The 27,308-nt window shown below is 44.1% G+C and overlaps 1 protein-coding gene across 8 annotated transcripts in view; it reads left to right on the top strand.

Moving 5' to 3' along the window:
* The window catches only part of VAV2 (vav guanine nucleotide exchange factor 2), a 326,398-nt gene that overhangs the window by 182,243 nt on the left and 116,847 nt on the right, over nucleotides 1-27,308 (top strand). For all 8 annotated transcript variants that reach the window (XM_073313966.1, XM_073313965.1, XM_073313964.1 and 5 more), the window contains one exon: nucleotides 16,595-16,653. In XM_073313966.1, coding sequence (XP_073170067.1) covers nucleotides 16,595-16,653 — 59 coding nt within the window. The remainder of the gene's footprint in view (nucleotides 1-16,594; nucleotides 16,654-27,308) is intronic.

Raw genomic sequence — 27,308 nt, 5'->3', positions numbered from 1 at the left:
CACACCACGGCAGCATTTTTCATTTTGTCCCTTGGAGAATCGGTTGCATTGGAAAATGGCCAGCCGGATCATTTGATCTGCTTGCTGATGTTCCAGAAATAGTAAGGAATTCTAAATGTCAAAAATTCAAACAATGCAGCGCTTAACAACCATGCTTATATGGGAGAACAACAACAAAAATTCTCCAGCTACCCCTTACAGCTTGAATGTGCAGCAAGTGTATGTTTGTGTGTGTATGTTTCACTGTTTATAGCCCAGTTTCTGGCATCTTATAATCAGCAGAATGGTATCTGAGGCTTTTATGGACTCCTTTTTGCATATTGAATAAGGCTAATGCAGTTTTGTTGAGGGAAGTTGGATTGAGAAATTGGGGGTGGGAAAACTATTTATAAGGATGTGCCTTATCATCTGCTGCAAAATCAGGCTTCAGATCCTCAGGTATAATTTCCCAAGCAGCATGTGTAAATGGCTTTAATAATCTTGTCTCATCGGCTTGCACTAAGCACCGTCCTTATTTCCACTCTTGCAATAATTGCTTATGGAATGGTTAAACCTGACTGCCCGGCGAGAATGTCCAGTGGTACCTCAATTGATTGATTCTGTATGGCAGTGTGGCAGCCAGAGCTATAAAGCAGTTATGATTGTTACAGCCCTTTCGAGTATGGTTCAAGGGACTAGCACATTTGGAAGTTATTGCTTATGATTTCTTGTGCGTCTTGCAATCTCATTTTAAAGTTACAGCAGCCACAGTGTCGCTTGTTTAAAGTTTAGAACTGTGCATTGGTTTCATTAAAGGAAATGAAAGCTCTGGCAGTTTTTCTTTTTAATTCCCTATGGCAAGACTTTGCTTTGTTTATAATCTCTCATTCATAAAGAGAAGGGGCGGGGGGGACTTACCACCTGCTCAGTGCTTTGGAGGAAGACGGGAGGAGGCTACTATTGTACTTAATATCACAGCTGTATTACAATTAGTAGCAATATGTGTCTGCATTATGGCAGCACTGAGGGTATGTCTGCTCTGCAATACAACACCGCTGGCTTGCGGTTCGGGGCTATACAATTGCAGTGTAGACACTCGGGCTGGAGCCCTCACCTCTCCAAAGGTCCCAGAGCCCAGGCTCCAGTCTGAGCCCAAATATCTAGACTGCAGTTTTATAGCTCCGGGAGCCCGAGACAGCTGACACAGGCCAGCACAGGTGTGTTATTGCAGTGTAGACAGACTCTTAGAGGGCCCTCAACTGAGATTGGGGTCCCATTGTTCTTGGTGCTGGACATACACAAAGGCAGGAGACCATCCCTGCTGTTAAGAGCTTACAATGTAAACAGAAAAATCTGACAAAGGATGGCAGAAAGGAAGTAGCATCATTATTTCTGGGGAACTGAGTTACAGAGAGAATAAGGCCCCAGTTGAGCAAGCTCTTAAGCACTTGCGTAATTTTAAGCATGTTTGTAAGCTGACTGGAATCAATGGGGACTTAAAGTTAAGCACATATTTAAACACTTTGCTGGGTTGGGGCCTGAGGGACTAGAAAGAAAAGGCTCTTGAACCAGGATCTCCTGAGTCCCAGTGCAGTGCATTAGCCCCAAGACCATGGTGGGGATAATAGTGCTTTCTTGACACTAGAAGAGTGGCTGTTCAAGCTTCTTTTTACAAAGGTGCTGAGTATTTATAACTTCCACTGAGTCCTTGGAAGGTGTGGGCACCCAGGACCTCTTAAAAAGCGGGCCCATTTGCGTAAGTGCCGAGCTATAAATTTAGGCACCTAGCTTTAGACACCCACGTTTGTAAATTCTAGCCACTCCTTATATTCACCATCACCAGAACCGTACTTGGTGGCTTTGATGTGGCAAAATGTTCCGAATTTAGTTAGTTCCCCTTTTTTAAAATAAAGGAAAAATACCCTGAAGTAGCAAACAATGTACTTGATCCTTAATTTCACTGGAAATCAAATTCTGTCGTAATTGCCCGTGTCTCACAAGCAAACTCTTGTGCTTAATGAGCTTGATAAGTAATAGCACACTGCAGCAGAGTCCAATCAAATTGAGCAAGGGCTTTTCCTATACTATTTTTAGGTCATGCAGAGTATGAACTTTATCAGATGCTGCAAACTGGCTCTGCATATCCTATTATGCATCTGGCCTACTATATTTCAAATGCCACTAGCCTGTGGTGAAGCTTTCCTCTTCTATAACTCCTTCGTCAAAGGGTCTCAAGGCACGTATCTAGAGCTGTGTGAATAACAGACTTTTCTTTTTGGTTCACTGGCCATTCTGAAAAACTGGGGGGAAGGGGGAAATTGTTTCACATTGAACTGAAAACTAAGATATTTGTAATTTTTTGGTGAATCGAAGAGTTGAAAAAAAATAATTTCAGGTTGAACAAAATGTTTTGGTTAATTATGACCATTTAAAAATGTTTTTGATTGTATTTTTTAAATAAAATTAAAGAGAGGTTTGATATGAAAAGTCATTTCAAACCAAAAAGATCAAAATAGTTTCTTTAAAAATAATCTTGAAATTAAATACTTTGACTTTTTTGAGAATTTTTGGGGGGCAACTTTGCCATGAACAATTTGAAACCAGCCCAAATTCACTAAATATTTTCGTATCACCAAAAAAGTTTTGTCTGAAAAAGTTAATCCAGTTCTAGTCTTATCATTTTATAAATGGGGGAAACTGAGTCACAGAGAGGTTAAATAACATGCCTAGGGTTGGAGGCGGTCACACATGTTTTGGCAAGGTTGGGAACAGAACCCAATTTCCCTGAATTCCAGTCATGTGATTTAACCTTGTTTCCTCTCCTGCTGCTTCTGTCGTTTTTTAAAAGGGAAACTCAACATTTATTTAAAAATGCTCATTAAAATGACAGCTTGCACATTTGTCCTTTAAAGTGCTAAGATTGATGTCCTGTCATTCCCATGAAGACAGCATTTTGCATAGCCTGGAGCTTGCAGGCAGGGCTGGCTTATGTTTTAAAGTAGGGTTGGACTCTCTCACTTTCTCTGTTTGGAACGTATTTGTTCGCTGAAGTGTGACATTACCAGAAATCACATTTTTACTTGATGTTTCTCAGAGTCACAGTAAACGGGGGAATGGCCGGAGATAAGCAGCACAGGAATAAAGATGAAATATAGTGCCGGGTTCCCATCAGCTACCGTCAATGGAAACAGAGCTCCTTTTGGCTTGGTTTGGTTTTTTTCTTCTCCTTGGAACTTTCGATCAGAAGAGCTGTTGATTGAAGTGCCTTGTTAAAAAAACAAAACAAACAAAAATAAAAAATAATAAAAAAAACCCCACAACCCTCTCTTATAAACTGTTTCATTAAGAGCCGGATGAAATTTTTCACGAGAAACCTTTTTAGCTGAAAAATGCAGATTTGGGTCAACAAAACAATTCATGAATTCTGGTTGGTTTTGATTAATTGTTTAAGATGCGGGGGAAGGTTTGTTTTTTAAAAAACAAAATCAGAAAGGTGCTTTGTTTTGGAATTTTCCTTGACTGTACTTAAAAAAAAAATTTAATTTTTTTTTAAAAAAAAAAGCCATCAAATTGAAACAAAATGTTTTGTTTTGAGTCAACCCAAATGAGATTTTCTGACACTTTATTTTGCCAACAAATTTTAAACATTTTTATTCCTGGTTGACCCAATTCTATTTTTTTATTTTTATTTTTTTTCAGACCAGCACTCAAACTGTGTATTCAGTTATTTGGCCAGCTCTAATTTCATTTTCAAAGTATATCTGGGTGAGGATCTTAGCTGTAACTTAGGAGTTGGACTGTAAGTTGTTTGGAGCAGGGACTGTATTTTTGTTCTATGTTTGTACATATATTTGCGTAGCACAATTGGGTCCATGACTGGACATACACTACTGCAATCATAGTGATGAGGATGATCTGGTGTTTGCCCAAATGAAACCTTTAAACGCTCTCACTATGGATGAGGGTTCAAAGTTATTAAGGCAAGCAAATGCCAGCAGTAGTAGCAAAAAAGGAAGCTTTGTCAAATAAAATAAGTCCCTAATTTTAGCTGTGTGTTTGGAGGGACTGTCAGTAACAGACTCTAAAGAGATATGGCCTTGTGAGCTATTTGGATAATGCCCTCCATTGTGCTTTTGATTTGTCAAAATATCAGTTTCTGGAAGTACTCCGTTCAGATGTGCTGGGACAGGAAGATGTCCAGGGTGCAGGGAAAGTTCCTTGTTTCACTCTGGTATAATTTTTCTGTGCTGATCTCCAGTTAGTAATGTTTTCAGCCAGGAGAAACTTGGCCAAGTTTTGACATTTGCCAAGTTCTGCTCTCGGTTTGCTGAATAATTCAAGTTCTCTGTTCACCATGTAAAAGTTAACTGTTAAATTCAAAACTATGGCACGTGTATTGTTGCCTCTCATGCTTCAGTTCCAAGCCATGTGTAGCCGTAGTTGAAGACCAGAAGGTCTCTCCTGCAGGCCTAAGCCTGTTAAGAAGCTCCATGCTGGAATTTATAGTAATTATTGGTTAGAGAAATGGCAGAGTGACAAAGGCTGCAAACGTATGAATGAGGAGGTAAGGACTTCTGGGGTGAAATCCTGGCTCCACTAAGGTCAAGGGGACCAGGGGGAGGAAGATTCCACACAGGAAGTCTTGAACTTTTTCTCACTCCTGTACAACAAAAACATGTCAGAGATGGGTCTCCTCACTTACGAACTTGCCCTTACATGAAATAACCTAGCAATGACAAATTAAGATGCTATTTCCATTACTCACACAGTCCACCCCTTCCCAGCAATATTGTTTCAGCTTTCCAGCGCCTCAATAAACCAATTTTTTTTTTGCCATTGCAATAATTATAGCAATCCACGTATGGCACATCTTAAGCCATATACATCATGTATTAGATGTTCTCTGGAAGATTTGCAGTGGTGGTGTACTATGTTGGTCCCAGGGAATGAGTGAGACAAGGTGGGTGAGGGCATATCTTTTGTTGGACCAGTCTCCATCCATTCGTGAAAGGAGACAAGCTTTTGAGCTCTACAAAGTTCTTTTTCTGGTCTTCTTTGGGGGCAGCAGGTATTATGCGGCCTGCAGTTTGCTGTATTAATTGTTGGGCTTTGCTTTATTTCTTTACATGTGATCTTTTTCACAGGGGAGCGTGACGGTAAAGCATTTGCCAACCACATGTCGGGTGTCTACAGCTGGATTGAAATGATGTCGGCAAGCAACAGTTTCTGGTCTCTGTAGTTTGCTGGTGTTCAGGGTTGTCTGTAAACTCAAAGTGTGCTACCATTGCCTATGCCCTGATTCATAACACTTCTTGTCATCCCAGTGGTTGTCACCAGCTAAGCAGAGTAGGACCAGAGTCACTATTTTTGGATGGCAGAATTTCATGGGCTAGCCATTAAGGGACATTCTTTCCTCCAAGTCGCTACACTTGACCCAATGCCCCAGCTTGGTGTTTGAGGCCATTGTGCTGATAGAGGGTACCATATTCCAGATGATTAGGGTTGCCAACCCTCCAGGGTTGGCCTGGAGTCTCCAGGAATTAAAGATTAATATTTAATTAAGATTATGTCCTGTGATGAAATCTCCAGGAATATATCCAACCAAAATTGGCAATCCTGTAGATGATACGTAAAGCTGAGGCCCTGAACACGTGTGGTCATTAAAGGTTCCATGGCACTTTTCATGTTAACCTGAATGTCCTGGTAAAATTCCAATGTGGGTAGTTATATTCTGCCTCCTGATGCAGCTTTCCCCATTGCACATTCTTCCTCTTTCCTTGTCTGCAAGTACTAGAGTGAAACATGACCAAATTTCACTCCTCAGAGATCTGACTTTGCATCATGGCATCACATAAACACCACTCCAGAACAAAACCAAAGTAGGACTTTCAGTTACCATTGACTGCCTGGGGAGATGAGTTAGAGGCTAAGGATGAACACTTTTGGAAATCCCTCCTTCTGCAAAGTAGCCAGTGAGGTAGCACTAATATACCAGGGACATGCCTTCCAAATGCCCGACGATGACTTTGGAAAACTCACAAAAGAGTTGATTCCAGAGAATCCATCCCCAGATTTACAGTGAACCCCATACATGCTGGGACCAGACTTTGGGAGCGTAGTTAATGCTGTGCATGAAATAATGCAGTGCAGAAATAATCAATAACGCTCATGATTATATACCTCACTCCTGGGTCTTAATGCTTTGCTCTAAGGTGTAACCAGGGGCATGTCATTCACTATTCTAAGGGACAGCAATAAACATTCCGCCTCAGCGCATTAGGGCCATGCTGAGCCCAAAGGGCGGCTCTTAGCAGCAGGAGTGAGCGTTCAGTAGTTTTTCTTCTCCATCTGCAGCAGGAGGTCACTTGGGGCGTGTGACTGTCGAGCATCATTCACAACAACTTCTCACATGAGTCAGGCACAATAAACATCCTAGTGGGGCAGAGGTGAGGGGATGTGGGACAGCCGCCTATCCGTCTCTGCTCTTGTTTTCCAACTCTCGTGTTCCACGCCAGGCTTTGGTGCAAACCGCTGCCTGCACTGGGTTACTGCGACGCCTCTCTGAGCTGGTGGTTTTCCACTCAGAGCATGCCAAGGGGAACAAATATCCCTTGTGGGAGCTCTGCCCAGTTTACGCTATTATTTTCAATTGCATGATTTGTGGTGGTGGTGGTGGTTTTATCATTGACAGTAACTCCAAGAGGCCCCCCACGAAGACTTCCATGCTGCAGAATTGGAGTAGGGTTGACAGGGAGATGAACTACGTGATCTACCAGGGCTCTTCCATCTCCACTCTGAGTTCTTAAGTTCTTTGTACGATCCTGTGTATGAAAAACACACTATTTTTTATTTTTACTATTATTCCCTATGAACGTTGCTGGCCGTTTTTGGTCAGGGACAGGATGGGATGGGACACATTAAGAACACTCTTTCAGCTTGATTCTGGACTTCTAGGCCACTCGGGGAGGACAAAGGAGCTTTAAATTGAAAGGAGAAGCACCCCTTGTGGAAGCTATGTCTTTGGATAGTATTGAGCTGCCATGAGGTTTCTGCAACAGCTCTGTTCCCAGCCTTCAGCCCAGGGTGTGTGGCAGGAGCATGGCCAGAGCAGTCTGTCCTGTGGCTCCTGTGGTGGGTTGCCGCCCTTCAAGATGCTACCTGATGTGCTGAGATACCACTGAGCCTGCCTCTTCTGCCAGCATGGGCCCCCTTTAACCTGTCTTGCTGAGCCAGGCTCTTAAGCCTCCTCTAGCGTGCACACAGGCAGCACCACACCAGATGCGGAAAGAACAGACACTGAAATCAGCTGTGGGAAGACTCAGTTTAAGGGACTTGCCCCAGCACTCAGGTGCCCACCTCCCTTGGAGTGCAGACCCAAGGGTATATTGTCTTGCACTATATAGAAAAATCTGCACAGCACAAGCTCATAAAAATTTGCCCTCTCCCTCAATGCGAAGAAAGATATGCACAACTTCTCCCCCCTCCTCCCATTAGAAATCGCACAAACTGGGTTTAATAATAAACAAAACAAATTTATTAACTGTAAAAGGCAGATTTTAAGTGAATATAAGGGATAGCAAACAGAACAAAGCAAATTACTGAGCAAATAAAATAAAACATGGAGACTAAACTTAATACACTAAAGAAATTGGCTACAAATAGTAATTTCTCACCTTAAATGTTGATTCAGGCAGATTGCAAAGATTCTTGAAAGCCAGCTGCACTGGTCTGCAGCTTGAAACTTCAGGTATTATTACTCACAGGCTAAACACCCTTTCAGTCTGGGCTCAGCTCTTCTCCCCACAGCTCAGTTCTTGCTTCCAGGTGTTTTTCAGTGTCTCTTTGGGCAGGGAGGTAGAGGAGAACCCCGATGTCACTCCCCTGGCTTATATAGCTTTTTTGTATGGTGAGAAGCCTTTGTCTTCCAGTGGAAAAACATTGGCATTCCAAGGTGGGGTCCAATACTAGGTGACTCAGTCACATGTCTCTGCAGGGTTGTTACAGCCATTACTCACAGGCTGTTTGGAGTGTCCACAGGAAGACTAAGCTCTTTCACAGTCCATTGTCTCTGCTGATGGGCCATCAGCCGTGTCTGACTTTTTCATTGTTGTACCTGAAAGGCTAGTTGTGGGTGTTATCCAAAGTAGCACATTTGAAATACAGATACGTTGTCAATATTCCTAACTTCCTAATTTCCTACAGAAATGATACATGAATACAAATTCGATAATCGCATTCAGTAAATTATAACCTTTCCAATGATACCTTACATGAGCCATCTTGCATAAAGTATATTTTGGTTATGTCATATTCATATCATGACAATATTTCTATGAAGAATATGGGGTGTAACATCATAGCTCCTTTCTGCCCAACTCCAAGACTGGTCTAACTTGCAGGAGACTCCATAGCCCTAGAATGCAGGAGACATTAAGATGGCCCATGTCCCACAAGATTAACTGAGAATCAGGCTTGTATCTTTGCCTGGATGACCTGAGGGATCTGGAACATGCAGAAAGCAAAAATAAACAAGATTGCACTGTAAGACCCTGATCCCACAATGAGCTACTGGTGCCCACGTCGGGGCCCTTCTGATCTCACAGAGGCAGGCGCCGGTCTGCATGGAGTTCATTGCAGACTCACTGCCTAGAATGTGAAGTTAGCCTAAAGAGAGCCCCCTAAGCTCCATTTTCTCCATGATTGATTGAGCAAGAAGTCTGTCTTCTGGGGTTGGCTGCATGTGGGGGCAAGCAGGAGGGAGGCAATGAAAAGTAGCTTTTCCTCTTCATGTCAGCTCGAAAACGGGAAAGAAATGTAGCAGAAGCAGATGGAATGCCTCCAGCCTGGGCTTTTGTAGGTCAGATGATTTTTTTTCTGCTCGTTTGGTAAATTTAACTCCATTTAAGTCTCGGTCTCTTCTTAATAATATGTTCTTTTCCCTGACCTCTTTACAAATCATAAATGACAGTTATATTCAAGTGGCAGAACAACTGTGGGGACAAGTGCTCAAGGGTGAGGTTTGCAATGTCGAGTGAGTCTTGAAAATGTCTACTGGGCTGATTGAGAAGTCTCCTCTTTGGACAGAATGTTTGCACCTTTGATATATGTGTGTGTGTGAGTGAGAGAGAGAGAGAGAGAGAGAGAGAGAGAGAGAGATGTCTTCTGCTATAGCCTCCATTGCAGCAAGCCTTGGAGAGGGGGCTGAAGTTAATGAAGTAACTTCTGCTAAATGGGGTTGAATACTTGTCAGGGTTCCCTTCCCTACTCTGAACTCTAGGGTACAGATGTGGGGACCCGCATGAAAGACCCCCTAAGCTTATTTCTACCAGCTTAGGTTAAAACTTCCCCAAGGCACAAATTCTTTGCCCTTGGAGGGTACGCTGCCAGCAAGTGATTTAACAAAGAATCAGGGAAAGGACCACTTGGAGTTCCTGTTCCCCCAAAATATCCCCCCAAGCCCTTACACCCCCTTTCCTGGGGAGGCTTGAGAATAATATCCTAACCAATTGGTTACAAAGTGATCACAGACCCAAACCCCTGGGTCTTAGGACAATAGAGAAATCGGTCAGGTTCTTAAAAGAAGGATTTTATTTTAAAAAAAGGTAAAAATCACCTCTGTAAAATCAGGATGGAAAATAACTTTACAGGGTAACAAAAGATTTAAAAACACAACAGAACTTCCTCTAGGCTTAGTTTCAAAGTTACAAAAAACAGGAATAAACCTCTCTCCAGCAAAGGAAAAATTCACAAGCAGAACAAAAGATAATCTAACACGCCTTGCCTGGCTTTTACTTTCAATTTTTGTAATATGAGAGACTTTTAGGATAGTTTATCAGAGAAGGAGTTTTCTGACCTGATACTTCTCTGCTTCCCAAGAGAACACACCAAACAAAGCCTTTCTCCTTCCCCCCACTCCTCCCACCCCAGATTTGAAAGTATCTTCTGTCCCCATTGGTCCTTTTGGTCAGGTGCCAACCAGGTTATTTGAGCTTCTTAACCCCTTACAGGTAGGGAGGAATTCTAGGATACCCTTAGCTGTATTGTTATGACAATACTCATGATGGTATTTAGTAAATTTTAGTAGTTAAACACTTTGTTTTTAAACTTTGCAATACCTGTAGCTGGTATTCAATAACACGTACGTAGGCCCAGATTCAGCAAAGTGCTTGAAAAGGTGTTTAGCTTAAATAACTTGCTTAAGTATATGCATGCATTGACTCTAGCGAGTTGCTAAGTGCTGCGCTGAATAGCAGCATTGCCAACTCTTTGATTTTATAGTGGGTTTCATGATATTTAAGAAAAACACCAAAGTCCAAACTCCTGGAGTTATATTATTACATGAGAATCTCCTCTTCAATTTAAAAAAATATATGATTTAGATCTCATGGTTGCAAAGAAAACCTTGAAGATGTGAACACTGAAGGCTCAAAAACGTGAAAGTAAATGAAAAGAACCCACAATCTATTATTTTTAAAAATCGTGAATCTCGAGAATTGTAAAGGCTTTGGTATGCTTTGGCCTGCTTTGGCCATACCAAAATAGGGATGCTTTCCTGAATTGCGGCCAGGCTGAATCACCCATAGCATTTTAAAGACTAACTGATTTATTTGGGCATAAGCTTTCGTGGGTAAAAAACCCTACTTCTTCAGATGCATGGAGTGAAAATTACAGATGCAGGCATAAATATACTGACACATGAAGAGAAGGGAGTTACCTTACAAGTAACTTGTCAGCAAGTTAAAGTCACAGTATTCTTGTCAGCAAGTTAAAGAAGTATGGGCTGGATGGATGCACTACAAGGTGGGTAGAAAGTTGGCTAGATTGTCGGGCTCAACGGGTAGTGATCAATGGCTCCATGTCTAGTTGGCAGCCGGTATCTAGCGGAGTGCCCCAAGGGTCGGTCCTTGGGCCGGTTTTGTTCAATATCTTCATTAATGATCTGGAGGATGTTGTGGATTGCACCCTCAGCAAGTTTGCAGATGACATTAAACTGGGAGGAGTGGTAGATATGCTGGAGGGTAGGGATAGCATACAGAGGGACCTAGACAAATTGGAGGATTGGGCCAAAAGAAATCTGATGAGCTTCAACAAGGACAAGTGCAGAGTCCTACACTTAGGACGGAAGAATCCAATGCACAGCTACAGACTAGGGACCAAATGGCTAGGCAGCAGTTCTGCAGAGAAGGACCTAGGGGTGACAGAGGACGAGAAGCTGGATATGAGTCAACAGTGTGCCCTTGTTGCCAAGAAGGCCAATGGCATTTTGGGGTGTATAAGTAGGGGCATTGCCAGCAGATCGAGGGACGTGATCGTTCCCCTCTATTCGACATTGGTGAGGCCTCATCTGGAGTACTGTGTCCAGTTTTGGGCCCCACACTATAAGAAGGATGTGGATAAATTGGAGAGAGTCCAGCGAAGGGCAACAAAAATTATTAGGGGTCTGGAACACATGACTTATGAGGAGAGGCTGAGGGAACTGGGATTGTTTAGTCTATGGAAGAGAAGAATGAGGGGGGATTTGATAGCTGCTTTTAACTACCTGAAAGGTGGATCCAAAGAGGATGGCTCTATACTGTTCTCAGTGATAGCAGATGACAGGACAAGGAGTAATGGTCTCAAGTTGCAGTGGGGGAGGTTTAGATTGGATATTAGGAAAAACTTTTTCACTAAGAGGGTGGTGAAACACTGGAATGCGTTACCTAGGGAGGTGGTAGAATCTCCTTCCTTAGAGGTTTTTAAGGTCAGGCTTGACAAAGCCCTGGCTGGGATGATTTAACTGGGAATTGGTCCTGCTTTGAGCAGGGGGTTGGACTAGATGACCTTCTGGGGTCCCTTCCAACCCTGATATTCTATGATTCTATGAAGTTTTTAAGGTCAGGCTTGACAAAGCCCTGGCTGGGATGATTTAGTTGGGGATTGGTCCTGCTCTGGGCAGGGGGTTGGACTAGATGACCTCCAGAGTATCTTCCAACTCTGATATTCTATGATTCTAAGTGGAGAACCAGTGGTAACAAGGCCAGTTCAGTCAGGCTGGATGTGGGTGTCACCTCCTCATAAATTATTGGGAGTGGACCACATCCACCCTGATTGAATTGGCCTTGTTGACACTAGTTCTCCACTTCTCTTCATGTGTCAGTATATTTATGCCTGCAACTGTAATTTTCACTCCATGCATCTGAAGAAGTAGGTTTTTTTACCCACGAAAGCTTATGCCAAATAAATCGATTAGTCTTTAAGGTGCCACCAGACTCCTTGTTGTTTTCGAGGATACAGACTAACACGGCTTCCCCTCTGATACTTGGCACCAAAGCATTTTGAGACCACATGGCAATACTAATTTTACTGAGTGATTTTGTGCTTTCAAATGGATTTTATAGAGATCTAAACAATTGTGTGCAAAAATTAGACAATACCGCAGACTACGTTCAAGGGGAAAATACACCACAAGACACACAGCTTTGGCACTTGGCTAGAAGAGACGTTCAACATGCTATATACAACTAGAATGTTTGCTTTTTACTTTGCTACGTCAAATCCTATGGGCTTTCCCTTTGTTAAAGGGATGCTGTCCTGATAACAAGCTGTTTAAACATATAAGAGTATACTACTTATTTTTACTGAAGTATGCTAGACGTCCTACCGTCCAGATAGATGGATGTGCCCAGGAGAGCTTACAGACTCTTATGTGTGTGACTAGTCCCACTGAGATCAATCAGGCCTGGTTAACGTCCCTCGTGTGTTTGCAAGGATTTTAATTTTAGATGCAACTCAGCGACTGGAGCTATCGCACACTAGAAGGAGAGGGGGTTGAGTCAGAATAATATCCGAGCCGTTGTTATGCATTTATGGCTTGTGCATACTTTGATTAATTTAAAAGTGGATCCGCAGGGTAGAACGGAAGTCATTTCTTGAGTAGGGGGACAGCAAGAGCATTAATGGGAACACTTTGGGGGGAATCAAAGGGGTGGGGAGTGTGCATGGGTGGGGTGGGTCAAAGTTGTAAGACTGGGGTAAATTCTCCATTGGTATACATGAGCATAACTCCCTTTGCAGTCAGTGGAGTCACACCCATGTACACTAGCACAGACTTTGGCTCTCTGTCAAATATAAAAGCAAGGCGAGATTCATGTAGGGCCTTGAAGGCCAAGGACAAGACAATCAGCCCTTTACCTATGTCCTTAACAGCACCCTAGGGCTTGTCTACACTACCAAGTTTTGTTGACAAAACTTACGTCGACACCCGGAAGTTGGCAAAATAAAAATCGCCGAAGGGTATTCACGCTTGCTTCCTCTGTCAACAGATCACGTCCACATTGGGGACACCATCATCGACAGGGTGAGCAGTGCACCGTGAATATGTATCCCATGGTACAGTGTTGTGGGAAGGAAGAGATGATCGCTGCGCATCTTGGGAGTCTCTCCAAGTTCTCCCGCAGCTCCCTCAGCTGCTGAGAGCGGCATCATGAGTAGCTCTGGGAGCTCTCCGTGCTGAGGAATGGCAAAGCAGCCCAGCGGTCTGTTCCACTCTGGCTGCAGCAGCCGCCTGCCTGCTGCTCTGTTCCTAGTGCTGGGCAGAACAGGAGCATTCCAATGATTTGCTCTTTGTTTGTTCCCCAAAGGGAGCAGCACACAGATACCTCCCGGAGCTTTGAAAGGGGAGGGGCGCATGCCTGCAGGGCAGCAGAGATCAAAACACTGAGCAGAGCCATCAGGACAGGCATTGTGGGATACTGGCGGAAGCCAGTTCTGTCGACAAAACAATCAGCAGTGTCTACATTGGCTGTTTGTCGACAATAAAGGGACGGGGAAAGACAAAAGTCTCTCGTAGGGGTGGAAGCTTTTTGTTGCCAAAACTGTGCGTTTTTGGTGACAAAAGTCCCATTGTAGTATGTATGTTCTTGCTGTTTTGTCACCAAAAGGCAGTTTTTGGCAACAAAACTTGACAGTGTAGACAAGCCTTAGAGTGCTGAAATGGAAAACTCTTCATAGCCATGTGCATCCCTCTCTTTTTCGGTGTTTGCTTCCTCTCCACACCTATCCGCCAGAGCAACATAAATTGGTTAGTCTCTAAGGTGCCACAAGTACACCTTTTCTTTTTGCGAATACAGACTAACACGGCTGCTACTCTGAAACCTGTCATTACACAGGATTGTTTCACCTTATCTATCGTCAGTTTCACTTTCTGCTGTTTCTGCAGTAGTCCAGTGCTTTGGGGTTGGGTTTTCAACACTGCAGGAAATGTTGAAATGAAAAAGGAAAAAAAAATGCAATCGAAAATTCCTCCAATTGAAATCCTTTCTTTTTTTTTAATCCCTCCCCCCCCGCCCAACAATTCAGATCCTATTTTGTAAAATCCCCCAGCCACCGACCTGCTTTCTCTTTCTTTAACTACACCTGCATTTTCAGTTTAGTGTAGATAGCAGATTTTAAAGTTGAATATAGGTAATTTTCAAAAAAGTGAAACACAGGAAAGTTCAATTTAGGGGGAGAGAAAAAACAACCCAAGCAGCCAACGAATCCAAAAGGGGAAACAAAAAACAATGAAAGTTCTCTGACCAAAAACGGGTGCTAAGAAAGACAAAAGCCATTTCGAGCACAACAGATACTACTAAATGTTGTTGAATACAGCTGTGCCTGAAATCTAGAGAGATTTGGCCATATTGAGAGGTCAAAAGGTTTTGTCTTGCTTTCTTGTTAAGTGTCTCATTGGCAGAGTCTCGGCTGATCTCTCTCTCTTTCCTGAGAGATCCTCAGTGTGCTGGCTACAGCCCTGCGGATATACCTGTCTTGTATGCTTTATAAATGTCACCATCCTAATCCCCCACTCTGCATCTTACCGTCACCAGCCTTCTGGCCAGGGAGGACTGAAAAGGACTCTAGTTTTGACAGGTTTTGAATCATGATCCACCAGAGGAACTGGTAGTGAGCATAAGTGCTGGATCTAGGGCTGCTGGGGGTGCTGGTGCACCTCCTGGCTTGAAGTAATAATAACAACCGAAGTACATGGTTTCTGCCTTCAGCACTCCCACTATACAAATTGTTCCAGCACCACTGGTCATGAGCATGACCTGAGGCCTTCCTGTCCCCTGCTAGCTTGGGCAGCAAGAATCCAAGAGCAGAGCCTATGTTTTCCTGCCCGGCAATAGAGTGGCCAGATTTGAAAGAAAGTTCAGCACAGAGGGCATCACAATGGAGGCTGCTGGAGGCTGAGATCTTCAGAAAATCTGGTCCTAATACTGAGTTACCAGTTCATGATGTCACCTGATAGTTCTAGTAAAGCTTTGCATTTACATGTCATCCTGCATGTGAGGATCTCAAAGCAATTTTATAAACACTTCCTAACAGCTCTGTGAGGTAGGTAAGAACTTGTATCCCTGTTTTACAGATGGGGAAATTGAATCCCAGGCAAGCTAGCACTTAGTGAAGCTCAGATATTCTGTGGTGGTTCCCGGAATAGAACCCAGGAGTCCTTACTGCCACGCCCAGGTACTAACCACTTCCTTGGAAGTTCACTAGCTAAAGAGGATTTTGTGATGCCAAGCAGCTGGAAAAGAGGAGATCCAGGAAAGAAAATATTGCAAGGAAATATAAAATAGGGTTTAATTTTTTTTTCTTTCCAGGGGCTGCAAAATGATGGTTGCAGGTTCTATTTTTTTTAAATGAAAAGTGGGTTCAGTTTTTCTCATTAGAGGTCAAAATTGCAGCATATTTTGTCAATTTACAAGAGTTATCAGAGCTACACCTGGTAGAAAAACAGGATGAATTTTTCACAGCATACATATTAATGATATATTTTTTCTGTATGCCACTTATCAGATTTTGGGTTAGATCTATTATGAAAACAAGACAATGATCCAAGTTCACCCTGGTATAAGTGGACACAACTACATTGAAATGATAGGAGTTGAGTCCACTTTACACTAGCAGTGAAATTAGGCTCAATCTTTTTATTTCATGTGCAAAAAGATCATAAATCATCCAATAAAAGAATACCAGGCTAGAATTCTTCAAGAGGTACTGATTATTGCATAAAACCATTAGAGCAGGTCTAGAATTATTGTGCATGAGCTCCAAGGTGGAATTTCCTTGTATTACATTGTTACCTATTTGGTTCCTTTATATTAGAAGGTTAGAATTTTTGTTTGTTTCCATTCAGCAGCAAAAACAAAAGTTGTGTTAGCATTGATAGAATGTCATGTGAACACGATGATCCCTATGCGCTGTCATAAGCCCTTGTGTGTTGTCTTCTGGTTTGTTGGAATGTTCGGAAGCCATGGGAATGAAGAAAGAACTCTAATTTTACTTTGCCTCTTGATAGGGTTGTGATCTCAGCTTTAATAAAGTTTAGTGGGGCAGGGACCATCTTTCTGTTCAATGTTTGTACAGCACCTAACACAATGGGTCCTGATCAATGACCGGGGCTGCTAGGAACTACCACATAACAGATAAGGGCCTATTTGTCAGCGGGGCTGTGCACTCACATTTCAGTAGTAGTCAATGGTAGCAGCAGGTCTGAAAATTGATCCCCAAGTATCTTTCTCTCCATTAGCTTCAGCTATAGCTTCCCTTTTCTATTGTAATCACACCAGGGTTTCTTTTTTTTTCTCCTTTCCAGGTTATATCAGCTGTATCCAGACTTTCCCACCACAGTATCGTTCAAACCAAAGGAATTAGGTAAGATTCTTTTAACATGATGCTTTAGATAAAATTGGCTTCCCCTCCACCCCCAGCGGACTCTCCTTGTGTTTAATCGCATTGGAATCTATAAAGATAATAAATTGGCAGTGTGCATGTTAAAAGTTAGACAGCAAACAGGCTGCCTTTGAGATCAGTACATGGTGCTTATTAAAGTGCACTGCTGACTACAGTTTATACCCTTCCCTAGCAGCACAGACAGAGCAAAGAGCGTGTAGGTAGTGTGCATGCGTGCAATGGGGCACAGTCACTGCAGGGTGGGCACAGATAGAAGTGAGAGGGAGATGTTTCCTCCTCCTAAACTTTTTACAGTCCTGTGTATGTCCCCTCTCTCAATAAATCTGCCACACTCCTGCATTTCCCCCCAACTGTCCTTAGGTTTTATGGTGACTGCACCTCTGTTCTGTACGTTCCCAAAATAACCCACACAGAGTGTTTGTTTTTTTTAATGCAAACTCTCTTGTGGCATCTGGTAGAATCCTGGGTTGTTCCATGCAGGAAAACTGGGATCTTGGCCACACAAGCCTAGTTCCTCTTCCTGGGAATAAACACCCTTCTGTCTTGTTGGATCTACAGCCATCCTGGGCCTGAAACAAAGCACTGTCCCCCTTTCCTACCACTCACTTCAAAGGCTGGCTGCTGTCTTTGAAATGCTAATGACGGTTAAATAGCTGGCCAGGAAAACCCTAACAAATCAGGCTCCAGTCACTGAAATGAAGGGGATTATGTGGGCTAGAGGGAGCCTCTTGGAGATTTTGGTAGTCCACAACCTGCAGGGAGAATGTGGAGCCTGATTTCATTGGGTCAGTGTCCTGGCTGTGACTGAAAGACCAGGGAAAAGCTGTTTTCGTTGTTTAAAAAGTCCAACTCGTTCTTTATGATCAGTGTGGGAAGTTTGACACTGATGTTTGCTGACACACTGCTCCCCTTCCCCGTGATGGTCTGATTCCCCTAACCTTGGGAGAGCAGAATTCTGGCTGCCCCCTCAGCCTGCCCCTGACAACTGTAGTACTGGGGGGATTGCTGTTAAGGGCTCAGCTTCCGGGCTAGGTGCTGTGTAGCTCTAGTTAGGCACAGCCAGTTGGAACGGGAAACAAAATGAAGCTGAGCTCCTGAAAAGCACCAAGCAACCACTGAGCACCACAGCAAGGCTCCATGAAAGTGGCAAAACACCTCCTGTGTCAGAGAGGGAAGTGCCGAAGGATCCCTGGCTACCCAGATCTTCAGGCCGCTGACTCTGAAAGGGGCTGCATTAGGGGTTGTGACTTTCACCATTGGGCTGCAGTAGATTCATAGTGCAGGCTTGTTTGGGGAGAATGCCTTCCCTTTTGCACATCTGCCCATGGAAGGCTAGCTGCTGGGCAAAAACGGTGCTCCAGTTCGCACATACAGGATGCTGCTGTTGAGTGAGTCATGGTCTAGAACTCCCAAGCTCACTTCCCAGCTCTGATCCTTTCTCTATGGCCTTTGGCCAGTCGCTTCACTCCAGTCTACACGCAGATTTTGTATCAGTCCAACTGTTGGTTAGAGGGATGATTTTTGTTGTTTTTACTGACATGTTTCTACTAGTGCAACCCCAAGTGTGGAGACAGTCATAGCGGCAGTCAGCTGATTCCCCTTCCCATACAAGAATAGACATAAAGTGCCTTTATTTTGGTATAACTGTATCCACACTATGGGGTTTGTACCACTGGAACTATACTGATATGGTTAAAGGGATACAAGTTTTGTGTGTAAGATGAGCCCTAAACAGTGAAACTGACAGATTCCACAAGGTACAATGGGCACTGTAGTGAGTGAATGTTTGTAAAGTGCTTTGAGGATCAAAAGCACCATCTGAGTTAGGCACTGTTTGTTTATTCAGAGTAGTCTTGAGTCCTGGAGAAGACTATAGTGATTATTATTTTAAGGGGAAAAGTGCATCAAAGCATTGTGGGAGCTGGGGGAGGGAAATCCACATGTATAAATTACACTGACATTGCAAAAGGTAATCTTAAAAACGTAGGCCCTGGCTTGGCGTGTTGCTTACACCATCTTGCAGGTCATTCACTCTTTTCTAATCACGCATCCAGGTATGAAAGGTGTATTATTACTTTATAGGAAGAGCAAGCTGGCCATACTGCTAAGCCTGCTGTAGATAAATAACGTTCCGCAAGGCCTGAATCACATACTTCCATTGAAGTCAATTGGGAGACTCCCATTAAGTTTCATGGGGGCTGGTTGGAGCCTCAAGTCCAGTAGACAGCAGGGATGCAAGAGGCATGATGGCTTGCAGTCCATTGGTGTGATATTTCCCCCCCTACAGTATAGCTATTAAATTTTCACATTTATTTTATTACAGGCTTTTAAAATTCCCATTAAATTCTCTTATGTGGAAGTCTTTTGCCTAGTAATTACAGAAGCAAAGAGTGTTGATGACACTCTTTCTGTCTTTCTTTCTGACTCCAAGTTTTTCCTATACGTTAACCCCACTTTCCCCCGTTCGTCAGCTGCCCATACAAGAATGCATAGTGCTGATTGCTTTCTTCACCCTAAAAAAAAAAGCCCATCAAAGTTCTTCCTCTTCTCACCATCACCTACCCCAGCAATAAGCAAATACATGCCTTTTGTCCATTCCTGCATTTTTTTTTTTTAAAGTAGGTCACTTCTTGCACCATCATCTTAAAAAGCCTTGGCTATGGAAGCCAAGCGCCGATGAACTTTATATGAAAACTAGCAGCAGCCTTTGCTCTCTGAAATGACTGCAGACATCTGCCATCTCGGAACCCGATCCCTGCTCCTCTTTATGCAGGTCTCTACCGATAACAGCAATCCCTTCCCTGGCTTAGGGAGGCTGTTTTTTATGGATGTCTTAAGATCCCAGAGCCCGGGCTCTAGCCCTAATGTCTACACTGCAGTTTTATGTCCACGCAGCCCTAGTCACCTGACCCAGGCCAGCTGCAGGTGTTTTATTGAAGTGTAGGTGTACTCTAAAGGTCTGATCCAAAGCCTGTTGAAATCAATGGAAAAACTCCCATTGACTTTTGGCTTTGGATCAAACCCTAAGCACTTAGAAAACCGAACAAATATAGTCCCCTTGTTCACACATTGTATATAGTCTTCAGCACTGTTAAATGAAGGTATTTTCTCCCCAATGCATTTTTTAGCTTTAGACTTCGGGATCACACAGGAAAATCCATATTTAAAAAAAAAACCCAGCTCCCCAAGCCTATTGTTTTTCTTGAATATGTCCCATGATCATGCAATCTCCCATAAAGGACAAAAAGATAAAATAAAACTCATATGTTACTCAGTAACAGAAGGAATCTTTCTACCTAATAAAGACTTTCTAGATGCGTGGACCTTGCCAGAGAAACCCTGCCTCACAGAGTAATTCAGGTGGCTATCAGAATAGCTCTGCAGTGATGACAGAGTGTTTCCTCCAAAGAACAAGCTATAAATAGCAAAAGCCTATCCTTAATGAAATGTTTTGTTTGCAGTATACCACTGCAGTTGGACTTAATCTGTGGCAGCTGTAGCTACAGACGGCGCTGTATGTTTACTTCTTGTGCTGTGTTGTTATTTCAGTGGCAGGTTTTTGAATTTGTTTGAAGGGCCTTAGTGCATGTTGCATTGACTTACCTCCTGGCTAGTGCTCTGCCTCTATTGATTGCTAAGATAAAAATGGGTTTATCTGTCGCACAAGGTTGTTTGTTCAACATAAGCTGTTATCCCTCCCACCTTCATCTCCCCACTAATTAAACAAGCCTCCCCCCACACCACCACACACACAATTACAGGACCCACCACCCACTATTTGTTGTGCTCTGGGTTGCTGCAGGGCCACTCAATCCACAAAAGCCAGGTGGTTTCAAACCATTACACACCACAGTGACCATGTCCCTTGACGTTTTGAATACTCTTCCATGCATAATGAGAGTCTTGCTGCTAAGGGAGCTTTATTATTACGTTAAGAAGAGACTTTTTCTGCCTGTATCTCTGATCCAAGGTCTTAAAAGGAAGAGGATGATGATGTGGTTAAGACACTAGACGGACCTGGGTTCAATTCCTGGCTCTGCCCCAGATTCCCTGGCTGACTCTGGTCACATCACTTAATTTCTCTGTGTCTCATTTTCCCGTCTGTCCAATGGGGATGATGATCCTTCCTTTGTCTAGTCTCTTAGAGTGTTATGCGTATATGCAGAACCTAGCATAACTGGTTTCTGAGCTCAGTGAGGGCTTCTAGGCGCTACAGAAATTGAATAATATTTTTTCCTGTAGCACACCTCACTGTAATAGCCAAGTGTAGTGTTTTTTCACAGTGCAAAGTGGATACACGGTTGGGGATACAGAGAAGGAGGTGGTTCTGGTGTAATTTTTCATCCCTAGAGAGAGGGAATCTCTGTTTAACTCCTTTCTCTCTGTTTCATACTGCCACCCATCACCATAGTATCTTAGTACCTTCTATGTAAAATCAATAGCTGTAGTGAAATCACAAGTGGATTTCCTGGAATCTCTGGCGTGGCTGTCACGTAGTATCAATACACCTGCCCTCCTCAGTCAATCACAGGTCTGGTCAGCTGACTACTTTTCTTTTCCCCGGTTGCTTTGTTAATCCCACCGCTGACATCAGACTTGAAGCAGGTGGGGGGAAAATGGCGCATCGGCGGAAGAGCTGTCATTGAAGGAATGGACCATAGTCTTCTCGGTAGCTAGAGGACAGAGTAGGGAATCGGGCAGTCCCAATCCATACCAAATTTGGTCACTTCCCTGAGATTTAACAGGCTCTTCTGTGCCTTGCCCTCAGATTGCTATCTCCTTCCCTTTTAAAGAGGGCAGCTGTCACAAGGAGAGTATTGTTCTCAAATGGATGAGTTTGAGAGCCCTTCGGGAGGCTGGCTATTTGCAGATCCTGTGCTAATGTAAATTTCCAATAACTGGATTAATGAGGTATATACGTTTAAAAAAACAGAACTATAAACAGCACGTACATAGCAAAAATCCCCCACTCTCAGTGTGGGGCTGAATTACTCTGGTGAAGACACTTTCAAAACCCCAGTGCTTTACAATACAGAGACTGTTCTTAGGGAAGTTTTGTGTAATTAACACAGCTACCATGATTACAATAATCAGTGGGCTGCGCAATATACCAAAGCCAATGAGACTCAAAGAAAAAACCTTTTCCCTTGAAACTCTATGCTGCATGATTTACACAGCATTGATAATTGCAGTAAAAGAAAAAAATGGGGACGGATCACCAAATTCATGTGAATAGTGCTAGTTACGGAGCACAGATGCGATCAGCGACAAATGCTCTAATACCTACTGTGATCACTGGTAATAAGAATTACATGTGGTCTTCTGGGATCCCCACCTAGAGAATCTCAATCCACATTGTCCTTGGCAAGGGAGATCATTTAATTGATTTCAGACAATCTCCTAGCCATAAATTAAAGCCCATTGAGACATAGGGCACTGATTTTATCTGGACATTTTAGCTTACAGATAATGGTAATGATTCATTGTTGTTCTGTTGCACTGAAGAATAGCCCTTACACAGCTCCAACTTGAAGTCATGTCTCCATTGTGCTAGGTGCTGTACAAACATACAATGGAAGACAGTTCCTGTCCCAAAGACTTCACAGTCTAACTAAAGAAGCGTGAGATTAAAACAGTATTATTGTCCCCATTTACAGATGGGGACACCCCAATTCAACAAGCAGTTGCCTATCTTTAGGCTTGTGGGTAGTCCCATTAGCTTTAAAGTACTTAAAGTTAGGCATGTGCTTAAGTACCTTGCTAAATCGGGGCAGAGAGATTGTGATTTGCCCCAGGGAGTCCATGGCAGAGCTGAGAACTGATTTCCGTTCTCCTGAGTCCAGTCCTGTGCCTCAACCATCCATGTTCCATGCACTCTGCAACTGACTAAGCCGCCCTAAGGCAGTTCACTCAAGCCTTGGGCTTTCAAAGGTCTACTTGCGTGCTGAGCTTTGTTCCTTGAAGTCCATGGCAGATCTCCTATTAATTTCAATGAGCACAGAATTGGTCCTTTAGTCCATGAGGGCATTTTTTTCTTTCATTAAAATGCTGGAATCCATCTTGCACATCCAAGCTGGGGGAGTGCAGCAAATTAGAACTAGTCTAGGTGGTGCCAGGTTGCCAAATATCCCTGTAGAATCATCCAGTGTGGCTATTGTGGCTTGCTCACTTTGTGCCTTAGTTTATCATACTGGAGATACGGTGTGATTAGTATCCTCAGAAGACAAACACGAGGGGTATATGGATTATATACAGCGACACGGCACTTGTAATTACATCCCGGCTCTTGTTTGCCTATTATGAATAGCACTTGCAGGAAACGTTCTTGCATTGTGTGCGATCCCCGCCAGTCTCTCAGAAATGAACGCGCTGGTTCGGGAGACAGCAGCTGGGTTTATTCCCAGCCACATGCATGTGGTTGCTGTTTAATTGCATCTACAGTGTGAAAACATCTTTCAAGCAGGCTGCATGCTCCTCTGACACAAGGAGGACACCAGACATTATTGGGGAGTCTGGTGGTCTTTAAGGTGCCACTGGTCTCCTCGTTGTTTTTGTGGATACAGACTAACACGGCTACCGCTCTGATACTTGAGACGTTATTGGATACATTTTGAGGCTTTGAGAAAGTATCGTGTGTTGCAGCCATGTTCTTGATTATTCACCAGTCAGGTTAAATAATAGAGAGAGAGACTGAATGGGGATAAATGTTGGCGACATTGTGGTGAAAGAGGAGATTTTAAGCGTATGTGGTAGACATGTCCAGCCATTAGAGATTATTGGAAGCAATACATAACCAAATATTATAAACTGTTGGATATCCATGACCAAAGGATCCTCCCAGGGCTTCCTAGTAGAAATGGTCAAACGAAAAGAAATGAAGAATTAATCTCTCATCAGCTAGTTGATGCTAGGCGATTGACAGCTGCAGTGCAAAAAGAAAAACAGTCCAAAACTAGAAGAATGATTTTGTTTTTATTTTAAAAGGGAAGTTGTTATGGGAAAATTTAAATGTCCAAAGTCACTTTTCAATAATGTTAGGCTCTTGGCTTCAATAATATCTTGTGGCAGTGAGTTCCACCGGCTGAATGTGGTCTGCTTGGGGTGGGTTGGAAAGCATGTCCTTTTATCTGTTTGAAATGTATATTTCCCTTGGAAACTGAGTTCTGCAAGCGGAGCAGGAGGTTTAGAAATAACGGTTCATGCTACCTCATCCATTTTTAATGTGTGCGCGCAGTGCAGCTATTTGAAAATATAAAGGAGTTAGCGGGTTCAAAGAGCCATTCTTGAAAGTAAATCCCTTATATGTGAACTGAAACCCCTGGAGTGACTGTGCAATGACACCGCAGCTAATAGAATGGATTTTTTTTTAAAATCCCACTATTAGCAAACGGGGGAGGGGGGAATCTTATTTTGGTCAGACCTGCTTGCATAGGGAGGTACTCAGCCTCTTGGCCAAGTCATGGCTGTGCACTGACCCTGCTTTGGTGGAGGGACAGAGAATGAGTGTTTGTCTGTACTTGCTTTGGGGAACTAGGTCCGGATTCTGACCTTTCTTGAGGCTTTTTTTCACTGCTAAAGAGCTGGAGTTTTTTGCCTCAGGGTCATGGTGTGTGTGTGTGTGAGAGAGATCCCGAGGCAAAACCAGGAGATAAGGCATGTTAGTTTTATCACAAAGCAAAGTACGCTAACCCCCAGCCTGGGGTTTGTCTCAGGAGGTTAACCAAAGTGCCTTGTTTTCCCTGTGTTTTTGCCTTGGGAGAGCTCACAAATGCTAGTTGCCCCGAGGTTAAAAAAACGGCATCCTTCTTAGCAGTGAAGACAAGCCCTTGGCTGGGAGCATGTTGCCCAAGGACACGTGACACTTGTTGCTGAGGGGATGCACTTGATCTCAGGGGATGAGGTGCTGCTGATTACAGGGCCTGGAGAAGTCACTGTAGATCATCAGCCGGGATGTCCTGCTTTGCATGCCAGCAAATGGCGAGTGAGCGCGTCGGTGGGTGAGGGAAATGGAGAGGCTGCAGGGTTTAGAGTAGGCCTGGGAGAATAGGCCAGCTGGGTTCTGTTCCTGGCAGTGCCACAAACTTTCAGGGGAGCTTTTGGGCATTAACCACAGGCCATTTATTGAAGTGTCTAAGTGTGGATGTAGTTCAGGCACCTACCTGTGATGATGCCAGCTTGAACGCCACTGGGCCTCAGCTTCCCCACCTGCAGAATGCGAGTCGCGTGTGGGAAGGAGAGGCGTCCGTCTGTGATGTCTGTAAAGTGCATTCAGGTCTCACCCGGGAGGCACTACATCACCGTGAATTATTTCTCCAGGGCCTAGTAAAGTCAATGGAAAGACTCCCGTTGATGACTCCAGTGGGCATGGGATCGGGCCCCATGGTGAAAAAGGCTCAGGGTGATACTTGCCGAAGCATCTAAGTGACATAGGAGCGTGAGCTCCTTTACCTTGGCCTTGCGCTCTCAGCTCATTTAGGCGCTTTAGAAAAGCCCATCCTCTGGCTCTCAAACAGAGGGGTGTGCTCTGACTTCCGCTTTTGTTCCAGCACTTGCAGGAGGTGGGAGGCTCCTGGTACAAATAAAGGCAAGTAACATTCAAAATCAGTGCATCTCTTCCTTGATTGAACCCCTGCGGCGCTCATGTTCACACGGACTTATTCCAGCTGTGAATACCACAAAGGAACGGGCCACGGGGTACAGAAGCCTATTGAGCCATCCACATGCTAATGTCAGCTAGCTCGTACCAGGTGAATGTTGCTTCAGGAGCAAGTCCTAAAGAGTGTGTTGCTTTTCTCTTGTACAACTGCCGGGGCTTGCTGTATGTAGCAGCATTTGTCATTGAGCCCGGTGCCATGAAAAATTGCAGCGTTCCTCTCCAGTCCTTGACTTGTTCTCCTGACTTTCATTGCTTAACAATGCGTCACCTTGCTTGCAAAGGGGTGCAGTGTTCAGCCTTTCAATCATCTGCTCTTTGTTCTTGCCTCCTAGCCCAGCACCACATGCTGCCATGAAAACCTCTCTGGCAGGAGAGATCTGACAATAGAGGGCAGACAATAGGACGAAACAGGCACCTCTTAGTCAGGCTTAAACCCCTGAGGCTGTGACTGCACAGTGCAACATGCTTCCCCTGTCCCAACCCAGAGTAGCTGGGTTGTGATGCATGGAAGGCTAGGGGAGATGGAGTCCCCCTCCATTTCTAAGGCCCCCCCTTTGCTGCTATGCGTCCATAAAGGGAGGAACGGGGACCATATGGCAACAGATCCACAGTCCCTGCTTCTGAACTCCTTCGCCTGTGCCCTGGCCCCAACCACAGCCAAAAACCAGTGTGGAGGAAGCTAGGGCATGCAGTGACGAGGTGGTGTAGAACCCTGGCATTAGTCTGAAACTGCAGAACTGCACCAGTTTCATTGCATTTGGGGCCCTCTGTGGCCGCTGAGAAGAGAGTAGGATGTTGCCCTCTCTGTTTAAAGGAACACTGTCAAAATGGACATGCCCCAGTTCTCAGGTCATGTCCCTGAACCCTCTGAATGCTGGCGATTTAGCTCAAATGGGACTCTCCTGCAACCCACCTTTGTCAGCAAAACCAAAGTCCGACTGACAAGATTTTGCATCCCTCTGCCCAGCACTACCTTCAAAACAAACTGCCCCTCCTGCTGTGGGGAAATCTGTTGCCAGGTTGAGCTTCTGTACTAAGGAACCTGCTGCTATCACCAGTGAGTGTGTCTATGGCACGGGGTTTTCCCATGTGTGTTGTGTGGTCCCTCCCCTCAGCCTGCCTGTACTGTTCAAGAGATTATAACATTATAGGGTTCCTCTAGCGCAGTAAGGGAGCAGCATTCACGTGCATTACAATGCCCTGCCTGTCTGGAAGAAGAGGGATGGAGACCGACTAAGCAGGCGGCTGCCTTGACTTGCCCATACAGCAAACCAAGGCTGGTATATCTGATTTTCAGTAGATGAGGCCCAAAAGTGCCCCTTTAACGTATCATGGCACATGCCTGTAACTGATTTTCTATCAAGCCCAGAGCAAGTGTGACGAGGTGCTAGCCTCTCTCCAGGATGATGATTTTTCAAGAAGCTCCCAGGACTAGAGCTGAAGAAATTCTTGATTCTTTTGGTATGGTGGCCAAACTGGGGGTGTGAGGAAAAGTTCATTGCATGAGAGCCCTGAAGCGCTTACAGTCTAAATGGAGGAGAGACCCAAAAGGATGGGAAGGAAACAAAGACCACAGGGAGGTTTTCCCACGGTCGCACAGCTGGGAATAGAGCCTAGATCTTTTGAATCCCGGTTAATACCGTATCCGTTGGACCAAAGTAGGCCTGAGTCAGAACTCTCAGATCCAAACTCCTCCACGCCTGGCGTGTTGATTGAGGAATTAAATCCAGAGCTGAGGCCAAATTCTCCATCTTGCTTCACACTCCCTAATTGTCTGAACCCAAATACTGGATGGGAGCAGCCTTACATTTGGTGTGGGAGTGATATCAGAAACAGAAGTTTGTGTTCCTGCCAGCAAAACTGGGCTCCTGCAAATCCAAGTGTCAGGTCCCCCACAAGGCAATTAACCAAGAAGAAATCACTTCCGCTCACCATCCCGGAGGAGAGAAGGGATAATAAG

The sequence above is a fragment of the Lepidochelys kempii genome, chromosome 16 (assembly GCF_965140265.1).
Source record: "Lepidochelys kempii isolate rLepKem1 chromosome 16, rLepKem1.hap2, whole genome shotgun sequence".
Lineage (NCBI taxonomy): Eukaryota > Metazoa > Chordata > Testudines > Cheloniidae > Lepidochelys > Lepidochelys kempii.
Note: the sequence above shows the minus strand (reverse complement) of the source record. Positions and strands in the feature narration are given on the sequence as shown.